The sequence below is a fragment of the Penicillium chermesinum genome (assembly GCF_028974085.1).
Source record: "Penicillium chermesinum strain IBT 19713 chromosome Unknown utg000008l:1.0-1752722.0:1.0-1753981.0, whole genome shotgun sequence".
In the NCBI taxonomy this organism is placed as follows: Eukaryota; Fungi; Ascomycota; class Eurotiomycetes; order Eurotiales; family Aspergillaceae; genus Penicillium; species Penicillium chermesinum.
This window is the reverse complement of record NW_026695318.1, coordinates 1,742,725-1,753,903: the sequence shown is the minus strand read 5'-3', so window position 1 is coordinate 1,753,903 and position 11,179 is coordinate 1,742,725. Positions and strand designations below refer to the sequence as shown.

General features: G+C 36.8%; 2 protein-coding genes across 2 annotated transcripts; both read right to left on the bottom strand.

Annotated features, from left to right (window-relative positions):
* Positions 1-6,680: 6,680 nt before the first annotated feature.
* N7468_010462 (uncharacterized protein) lies at positions 6,681-7,846 on the bottom strand (the record flags this gene model as incomplete). Its single annotated transcript, XM_058479757.1, has 3 exons — positions 6,681-7,501; positions 7,563-7,706; positions 7,810-7,846. 3 exons carry the CDS (start codon positions 7,844-7,846, stop codon positions 6,681-6,683), a joined length of 1,002 nt encoding a protein of 333 aa, XP_058326325.1.
* A 755-nt stretch (positions 7,847-8,601) lies between these two features.
* Positions 8,602-11,108, bottom strand: N7468_010461 (Zn(II)2Cys6 transcription factor; the record flags this gene model as incomplete). The annotated part of the gene is made up of 4 exons (XM_058479756.1): positions 8,602-9,768; positions 9,832-10,458; positions 10,526-10,939; positions 11,034-11,108. The coding sequence occupies 4 exons, from the start codon at positions 11,106-11,108 to the stop codon at positions 8,602-8,604; spliced, it is 2,283 nt and encodes a 760-aa protein (XP_058326324.1).
* Positions 11,109-11,179: the final 71 nt, after the last annotated feature.

Genomic DNA, 11,179 nt, shown 5'->3' with positions numbered 1-11,179 from the left:
CCTAACCCTAACCCCTAACCCCTAACCCCTAACCCCTAAACCCAAACCTTGCACGCGACGTGCTTTCGATTCCTGCAACAGGGGCAGGTGTAGAGCGCCTCTTTAACTCTGCCCGGGATGTCTGTCACTACCGGAGAGGCTCGCTAAAGCCATCAACAATTCAAGATCTGATGATGTTCATGTGTACATCAAAGTTTGAGATTGAAGAAGGTCAACGAGCTCTAATCAACGAATATCTCTTACATGAAGAGATACAGGCCAACCAGGAGGCGAAAGATCTAAATACTCCATACCTTGAGCCAATTAGCGATAACGAAGAGATTGATGATGCAGGATTAGTTATTGATACTACACAGATTGCAGTCATCACAGCTCAATCGCAACAACAACAACCCTCGTCAACAGGGCCAGAAAATGGAGAGCATGAAGAAGAGGGCGAGCCTGACTTACCAAACACACAACTTCGGCATTCAGGAAGGGTTCGAAAGCGCTCAAGGTTTTTAGAAGGGTATGAGAGTTGATTTATAGTATCTAGCCCTAGAAATAGTATGAAATAACATGAATTGAAGCAATTATTTGATATTTTCAACACGCTTTCCCTAATCATGATAATTTATTCTAAAGGACCTAGCTGTATATCAAATACCTAAAATTACAGTCAAAACTAGCATAATTTATGCAACCACAGAGCTTTCTATGTTTGTCATGTTTGTCGGCCCTCGAAATGTTCCGAGGGCCGCCCTCTGAGGGCAGGGTAGAGACCTACCCGACCCGCGGGCAGGAAGAGCCTGCCCTCCGCCCGCAAAAGTGCGGGTCCGTGGGCGGCCCTCAGAGGGCGGCTCGCGGGCGGTTCCGAGGTCTACTTATATATAATAGTCTAACCAGCCAGACTACTCCTATCTATCGATATATATCTATCTAAGAGAGATAAATAAGATTAAAGAAACTAAATCAGAGTTAGGATCTAGTAACCACTACAATTCTATTAATAATACTAAAGTTTAGAGAGAAAAAAGAGTTATCATAACCAATCGAATACTAATCTCTCACTTCTAGATATAAAGAAGTAATAAAATCAATAAATAACAATATATAATACTAGATATCTAGATTATCAGATAAATAAGGATCATAGATTATAACAATTAAATAGATCGATCTAGATCGACTAAAAAAAAAGATAAATATATTATTACTAGTTCTTTTAATTCCTAACAGAGACTATTATAAATATATCTTACCATCCTTATTTAATAAATAAGGATTCTCTAATAAAATAAATAAGATCTAGATAGACTAATCAACATATCTCTCTCTAACACCCTATCAAAAAAAACCCTCTCTCTAATATATACTAGTTACACCCTCTTCCTAGCTAAAAAACAGCTTAAAAATAATATAACTAAGAAAACTATCAAGCCTCGAAAATATATCTAAATCTAAACCTAAGATATCTCCTAAAAAATAAATCTATTAGACTTTTAACACTCCTAAATCTATTAGACTTAATCTTATACATAATCTTCTCAAACCTTTATAATAAACCACCTCTAATATAATCTACTAGAGTCTAATAGATTTATCCCTCTAGATTAAACAAGCTAGTTAGAGATAAGAGAAGATCGAAACCCCAAAAAAAATAATTATCTAATAATCTATTATATATATAATTTTAATAATAAGAAAAAGAGAGATAAGAGAAAGAAAAAAAGATATAAATTTTATAATAATAATAAGAATAACAAGATATAGAGAAAAATAAGACCTAGTTAGATAATATAAAAGATTAACAATTCAATTAAAATATAAAATAAAAAGATTAAATTATAATATCTATTAAATCAGCTCTCTTATATAAATCAATCTAGAATATCTATATCTTAAATAACTATTTAATATCCCTACTCCTTAATTATATAATTAAAAGTCTTAAAAAAAAATTATATAATTCTTATTAGAACTAAGTAATAATAACAAGATATATAAGATAGAGATTAAGAAAAAAAGACCAAAAAATTAAAAAATCATCTACAAGAAATTAGATCATAATTAAGATTAAATACCAATAACATTTTAATTAAAATATTAATACTAGAAGATAAAGAAAAAGAAAGAGAAGCTAGATCAAAAATTCAATATTATCCTAGATCTTAATTTAAGAAAAAAGTCTATCTAGGACAAGTCTCTAGCCTAGATAAATATATATTATCTTTATTATCTAAGACTAACTTTAGATATCTTATAAATAATAATAGTCTTATATATAATATAAAAAAAGTCTATAATAGATTTTCTTTTATTATTATTATATTAGCTAATATAAAAACTAATATCTTTATTTATATTAATTAAAAGCTTAGATTATTAATAGAAAAGAAATAAGAAATTAAATAAATACTTAACTCTTATCTATACTATTATCGAAAATTCTAATATAAAGTCGAAAAAAAGACTAGACTTTTATATAACCAAGTCTAAGACTCTAATCTAATCTAGATCTAATTTACTCTAGACCTAGTTCAACCTAGTTTAACCTAGACCTAACTCAACCTAGTTCAACCTAGTTTAATCTAGACTTAACTTAATCTAGTTTAATCTAGATCTAACTTAATCTAATCTAATCTAGATCTAACTTAACCTAGTTTAATCTAGATCTAATTTAACCTAATTTAACCTAGATCTAGTTTAGCCTAGATCTAGTATTAGATCTAAAAACTTAATCTAAAATCTTATCTTATCTAGATTATATAAAAATCGAAAGTAATACTAAATAATATCTTATTTTTATTCTATAAACTTATTACTAGAATAATCTAACTATTATTATTAATATCTAGACAAGACAAGATCTAGATAAAATAAAGCTATTATTATAACTTAATTATTAGTAAATAAATATAATCTAAAATATTAATAAATAGACAAGCTGAGTCTAAGTATAGAGATAATAAGAAAATAGAAAAAAAATAATATTAGTTAAGATTAAATATTAGATCTATTATTATAGCTTTATCCTCTTTTTTTTCTTATTTTTTTTTCTATAGTCTAAATATTAAGTATATTCTAATTAAAATATTATAATTTGTTTTTTTTTTTTTTTTTTTTTTTTTTACCGAAAATCTCCTAAAATCTCTAATCTATCTATAATAATTAATCCTTAATTATATATCTATTATTATTTATTCTTACTAAAATCGATTTATATATATATAAGATAATATTTCGGGATAAGACTTATATATCTATTATCTATTAACTAGCTATAATATTACTTTTAACCACTAACTATATTAAATCTAAATAGCTTATATCACTCGACACTAATAGTCTAATATCAGAGTTATTTTGTCTTAATCATCCTTAACATCTTCTATAATCCCCGGGCATATATTATACTTATAATCTAAAAGTTATAAGCTGTCTACTTATCTACTAGAAGATTATCCAGCCTATAATCATACTTAAACCTATTATATTTTAGATATATACAAAAGATCCTAATCGTTATATAATACTAGCTAAACATATTTAACTTAATCTACAGATAAAACTCCCCTTAAGTCTTAAATATTATATCTAGATAATTAATCTCCTAGTAATCCTAGTCTTTTAGTTATAGAAATACAGACTAGATCTAGACAGTATTATAATAGATAAATATATATATTAGCTTAGTAAAAAGCTAGATTAGTTATAGATAATAGACTACCAATTTATTTATTATCTAGAATAGATAATAATAGATAATCTTTATCATTAATATAATACTCTAGATCTTATAATAAATAATCATAATATAGATAAATCTATTTTTAAGAAAAATATTTTAATAACAGCTCTTAGATATATTTAAGTAATAGATAATAATTAGTTTTATAATATAGACCAGCTAATTACTAGTTAGATAGACTAATAAAAAAAGATACTAAAAGAACTTATTAATCTAGTCTAGCTAAACCTATAAAAGATTAATCTATTAATAGATTATAAATTTATTGGGAAAGATCTCTAGCTAGATATAGATAAAGTCCTAGTATAGAACTAAGATATTTAGGATCTAGTCTAATATCTAGTAATTTTTAGATATTAGAAATATCTAATAGTTTATTAGATATTTTAAGAAGTTCTATCTTTACTAGTTATTGATTAGATTATCGACTAGCTAGTAAAATAGAAGTTTAGAAATTGTTATAGCCTATATCTTATCTATATCTAAAAGAAAGAGCTGCTCAAGTTTATACTATATAATCTCTATCTAACAAGTTATGAATATATTAAGTATTGCTAGGAAGAGATATAGATCTTAGTAACTAACTATCTACTAGTCCTTACTCTAGACTAGCTAGCTAAGACTAGTAAATATATTCTAGATCTTCTTTCTATATATATAAAGTTAGATTATCTAGTTAAAAAGATAGTAGATCTTATATATCAAGAACTAGATCTATATCTCCTCTAATATATTATCTAGATATTTAATATAGTCCTAATCAGCTAGATTAACTATCTACTATATAACTAGTATCTAGGAGATCTTTATAAACACTAAAAAATATATAATATAACTTACTAGTTTATAATAGATATAGTTAGGGCTATCGATCCTAAAAGCTGCTAAGAAACTAATTAGCAGACTCTTAAATAGATCACTATAAAGCTCTTAATTAAGTAGTATAATCGACAAATCTAGATATATTTAATCTAGCTTATATCTAGTCTAGTTAACTAGGATCTAGATAATCCTTTTAGGCTATTTAAGCTGCTTAATTCTTAGATAGATAAAGATCTCGACTATAATAATAGATCGAAGGCCTATTATAGTAGACAAGAAGGATAGATAGAAAAGACTTAGGCCTAAGCTGTTTATAATTAATACTAAAAATCCTAGATAGATCTAAAAAAGATACTAGGTTATTATATAAATCTAGTCCAAGATTACTAATTATATAGTTATAAATTAATAACAGAATATAATTATCTAGCCTAGCTAGCTAGTCTAGTAAATAAAATAGAATAACTATATCTAGACGTAATAATAGCTTTTATAGGTTTTAAGATAGAGACAGATCTAGATTAGACACTCTTATATCTCTAGTTTTATCATAAAAGTATTAATCTAGACCTAATTAAACTTATTAATATAGTAGTTTATGATCAACTAGAATATCTATTCTATTAGATACTAGATATTTTATATAACTAGTTATAAGATCAGCTCCCGGCTAGACAGATTAGATAGTATTATTAGCTATATTATAATAATAAAAGAATAGTCCTAGATATATTCTAGTTATCAGATTAAGATAAGCTAAGATAATATCTTGGTATAGTCTTATTTTATAGATATAAGGATATTCTTGATATCTATAATCTTATTAGTCTATTAAAAGACTTATACTATCTATATATAGATAAAATCTATCTTATTAACTAGGATATATATAAGAGATAGATAATAGTAATTATCTATAGTTAAAATAATTATAAAAAAGCTATTTATAGGCCTATAGATAAAAAGTTATTAATAATATATTATAGTATTCTAGTAGTTAGATATTATTATAATCTAGATACTAGATAGTCTCTAGGATAGATAATATTTTTAGATATAATAATAATTATAGACAACCTACTAACTATAGATAATATAAAGATAGTCTAGCTATAAATACTAGAAGCTTTAATAGACCAAGAGTTCAGATAAGACTAGTATCTCTAGTAAAAGAAGTATAAAAGACTTATAGCTTAGATCTAGAGATAAGACATACTAGATTTCGACTAAAATAGCTTTTTAGAGTAATTATAATAGATAACTTTAAGACTAATATTAATAATATTTAATAACTAGATAGATAAGGATTATCTATACCAGGATCTTATATTAACAAATCTAATAGATCTAGATCTATTAAATTAGATTAAAGATAAAAAAGATAATAAAAAAAAAGATTATAATCTCGCCAAGACTATCTATAAAACTAGGATCTATTATAAATAGATTACTAATTATTAACTAACTATCTATCTTTAGAAAGATAGAGAAGATCTTAGAGTTTAATATATCTCTTTATATTATAGTCTAAATAAAAAAGAAAGAGATTAGAGTATATTACTATATTAAGAGATATTTCTAAACTAAGATCTTCTATTAACAAAATCTATTATAATAAATATAATAACAAATAATAAGATATAAATTATCTTCTAGCCTAAGATTAAAAGAAATATATAAAGTTATAATATTTTTAAGAACAAAAATAGAGAGAAGAGGATTCTATATCTCCTAAAGAAAGTTTAAAATTAGAACCGAAAAAAAAAGGAAGGAGAGAGGAAGGAGAGATATAGAAAATCGATCTATTCTTATTATATAGTCATCAGATAGTTATATATTTATTCTTATCAAGAATCTTTGATTAGAAGGATCGAGAGGATCTTATTCTTCAAAGAAGAGACTTATCTGTGAGAAGATCAGGACCGAGACTATTATCCTAGTCGGGATAATAGAGATTAATCCAGACCGTAGATACAGGAGAGAATTAGGGTTACTCCCGAGATTTAGGGGAGGGGAAGAGGGAGAGAGAGCGAGAGAGAGCGAGAGAGAGAGAACCTAGAGGAGATTGCCATGTACGACGGACGGCGGGAGCACGCACGGGCGGCCAATCAGGGGCGCGCGACGACCATTAGGCCCCCGATAGTTTGGCCACTAGGGTATAGAGTATCTTAGTAGCGATGAGGACATAAGAAGTACTAGAGCGAAAGCCTGCCATAATAGCAGCACATTCGATAGAGATTATGTCGGCATGCATTGTAGAAATAGCTAAGCCACGGACGGTGAGCTTCTGTTCCAGCCACTCCAACTTTTGACGGGTGTTGCAGAAGATCATCCCTCGGGCGAGCGCAGAACTCTTGTCTAACTCGGAAAGGATGTCGAGCTTATGGTCCTCCACCTCAACAACTATATAGGACTGCTCGATGCCATCGAGGGGATGTTCGGCTTTACCCACAGTAATGTATAAAGGATCACGGATCAATCTTACGGCGATTTCAAGCATACAATAAGGCATTGTTCTTGAGATGAAGACGATTTGGGTAGCCTCTGGCAGAAGTTCATATATGGCGCAGATCTGCTCAGCGGTGTCACATGATAGTAATTTATCAGCCTCATCGAGGAAGAGTAGATTTATATTGTCTGGCGTGATTATACCAGATTGAATCATATCGCAGACCTGGTCTGGTTCGCCAATGACAACTTGTTGAGCATCGTGGGATAATCCTATGTCGTCGCAAGGGTCTGGCTTAGAAATGTCGGCAGGACCGTTAATCTGCATGAAACGACCGAGTTCACCGATGGTCCTTTGGATCTGGCTAGCAGCATCATGGTTGGACGCTAGAATCAAGGCTTGGCAGGCTTTTATATTAGGATCAATATTCTGAAGAACAGAAATGCATAATGCAGATGTCTTGCCAGTGGCAGGTTGCGCTACAGTAACGATGTTGTAACCTTCAACTTGATCGTAAGTCTTCACGTACTCTGTTATCACTATTATCCCCTCTTCACTTACCTTGGATCGTTGGCGGTATGGCGCGTTGCTGTAAAGCAGACGGGACCTCGAAACCGTACTCGTAGACCCCACGAAGGAGATCGCTTTTAAGGGCCATTTTATCGAACGAATCTATAGTCTCACTATAGCTAGACTCGACCAAACCTGCTGACGGACGTATTTAGTCAGTTAATGACAGCCATGTCTACGCTGATCTCTCCCGGAATGGGGCTGTACTGGAGTCATGGTCAAAAACATCCTCACTTACCTGCTTCAATATCGTTTAGGCGGCATTCGACCATCATGGTGAATGTATCGTGGCGAGTATCTCTGCGGGGGAAATTTAAACCTTTGGGTAATATCTAGCGTTGCGCGATGAACACGGTTTGTTAGATATAGGAGGAAAAACAGGCTCACCGAAAGTTTATCCGATCGAACTTGTGAAGGGCTAAAGCTTGACTTGATTCAATCTAAACTAGGCCACACGCTGTGTATAAAAAGCACGAAGGAGAAAAGGGGCAACGGGAACGGAGCAGGCAAGATAATACAGATAAGGCGGAGCGGACAGGCAGAACAGAGCAGGCTATCGGGCAGGCAGAACAGAGCAGGCTATATGGCATGGCCATATAGTATCGAAGGGGCGTAGCCCGTGACAGAACTAACTAACATAACTATCCTAAGATTTGTCATCATCGTAGATAACCAGTTACCAACCCTGACATCAGAGAAAACATAGATCATCCTCTCTGGTCATACCCTACCAAGATTAATTCCTAAAACCTACCATTTTCGAACCATACTCACATAATCGATTTACGCAAAAAGCCGATCCGGGGTCGAATTGGCCAACTTAAAATTTCCCAAATTTTCAGCTTTCGACACTCAATAGTTCTGCTTGGAATCAGGGTCGGAAAATATCCTGGATTCAGGGCCATATTTAAGCCCCTTCACCGCTCCACGGTAAACCTAGAGCCAGCCACTCCCTCCAGGATCCCCCGTACGTTAGCCCTAAACCCCTAAAAAACACCACATATTCTCTACAGCTAATACTAGACATGTTCTATTTTTTGTTCCAATCACCTAATAACCCGTTTTGTACCACCGTGTTCCAGGGATCGTTTAGTGAGGACAGCCCAAACGAAACCCAGTCATCACTCAGTGTATCGGTCGTGGTTTCGGCCATGCTAACGGTGTGCAAGCCAGAGCTCGCTGACAGCCAGGTAGATAGACTCAAGTCTGAGTTGTGCGCAAACAAAGGGTGTGACTGCCCCAGCGACACCCGTGGCGAGGGCAGCAAGGCACCACCATCGGTGCTAATGCCGCCAACAGCGTCATTCATGGGCATGTCGTGGATCGTCGAAAGCAGTGGCGCTAGGCTCTGCGCAGCGCCTTCGGCTAAGACGCTGATATCGGCCAGGGCCTGCAGGCAGCTAAGAGTCTCCTCGACGGCGGTAACGCAGGCCTCGCGATAAACGGGCTGGCTTTGTGGCGCCCCTCCTTGCGTGGTGGCAACCACGTCTTCCATCGAGGAGGCCGTGCCCGTGCTCGTGCTGTTTGCTCGAGCTTTGAAGTCCGACCGGAGACCGGTTACCCTGATGTCTGATTCCCGTGGTACAAGGTCTTTGATGCAGATCAAGGCGAGGGTGACGGCGGCTTCAAACGGGTAGATGACTACGGCGGGTAGGCGCGTGTGCATTGCGCCCATCAGATTATGCAGCTTGGTCGAAGCATCGAGAACGCTGAATGCGGCATGAGCCAAGGCATTGGATTGCGAGTCTAGAAGCACCTGTTTATAGATGGGCATGGTGCGGACGTGTGCAGCGTCGAGGAGGAGGAGGGGCCGGAATAGGTGACAGATGGACTCACCAACGGTGGCGCGTATCAGCTGCCGCTGCTTGGGTAGGTGTCGGAGCCGCTCGTCCCATTTGCAGTCGGGGTTGGTGAGGGAAAAGGCGGGCGGGAGAGTGTCGACAAAGTCCTTTTGCAGCCAGTCGTGCAGCTCTTGCGCTTGTGTAGGGTCGTACGGGGCGCCGTCCTCGCCTTGCGATTTCTTGATGCATGACCACAGGGCCATCAGACGGGCCTGCAGAATTCTCTCTGTAAAAGCTTCCGGGGCGTCGCTCTCCGAGTCGACCTCGGGCGTGAGGTGCATACGGGGCAGGTTGTCCATATTGAAGCTATCTCCAAACGCGGACACGCGGTCAAGCTGCCGAGATAGAAGCCTGTGCTGGCTATTAGTCGCGTGTCCAAGGACGTACGGAGTATGGGGAGGTGCTTACCCGTCCCAAACGTATAAGTTACAAAATACTCGGCGCTTCATTTCGCGCTCTAGCGGATCGCCTAGCAGCGACTCACTGCCTGCGAGCCTATGGTAGCCGAGTCCGTGGGCAACGCGTATCGAGCTGGACAGCAACGCCCATGAGCTTCCCAGACGGCCTTCACAAGCCTGGTTAAAGGCATAAAAGCAGAGGTGCTGGACGCGGAAAAGAGAACCTCGCTCATTGACCGCCTCGGCCACCTCGTTGAGGTTGGTGGCGACGGTGTTGCAGATCTCGCGGACTTGAGTCAGCGGGATGCCCCGAATGGAATCCACGGTGTAGGTAGGTGACGGGAGGAATTGGGCCGTAAAGGCGCAGGTGCGAAGGATAAGCACAGCAAAGTCAATGTGGGTGACTTGGATGTCTTCGTCGAGTAACTGGAGAGATTGCTTGGCCCACCACGAGTAGTAGTAGAGCATGAAACTGGGTGCATGGATAAGCTGCGTCATCCAGTTCACCTCGGCGAGGAAGAATTGCAGGAGGAAATCAAGGATTGGTCGTGCTGGCATCTTGGCCATCTCCCGCTTGACGACACGGAGCTGGTCCTGCGGGAGAGTCACCGTACGGTCGCTGCGGTGAGGGCAATGCACCAAGCCGCCCTGGAGTATCCATGTTAGTAGCTGATAGATGTAGACGATGGCCAAGACCCTAGGCTCCATTACTCACCACATGATATATGAGCCCAAGCAGATTTCTATCGCTCTCGTCCGAGTATCCAAAAATTTCTGAAAGCCCCAAGCAACGATTCGCATCGGTGTTTAGTCGTGGGGGCCGCATGGCTGCGTCTGTGCCATCTCCTGCCCCCGGGCTCTGCTCACGGCCATTGCTTTCGGGCGCGACATCGGCATCAACATTGGCTTGCATATTGCCATTGGAGGCGGCACTCGGCCGCTGATCCAGGCTGCCAGCGGGCGCCATACCCGTAAAAGATGCCGGCGCCGTATCATCGTCTGCGGCCGATTTGGAAGGTTCGGACTGCCTCTCGCTCGGACATTCGCTGGCAGTGGGACTGTAAAGATAGATGCATTGTTCCGGTCGTCTTCGTTGGGTGCAGTGATTGCACGGGAATCTACGATTGCACTAGATGGCGGGGACACGCTGACCTCAGTTTCTGACTTGGGGTGGGGGAGGCCCCAGACTTTTTGACTTTGACTCTTTCCTGGTTTTTTCTTACCTTTTGCTTTCGTCTGTAGCAGGAAAGACAGGACGTAACCTTGCGGGTGCTCGTGCGAGCCGGCCGCTTCCCCATGGTTGCTAGAAAATAACGCAAAAACGAAAGAACGAAAGAGAGGTCGTTCCCCGCAAAAGACCTCAACTACG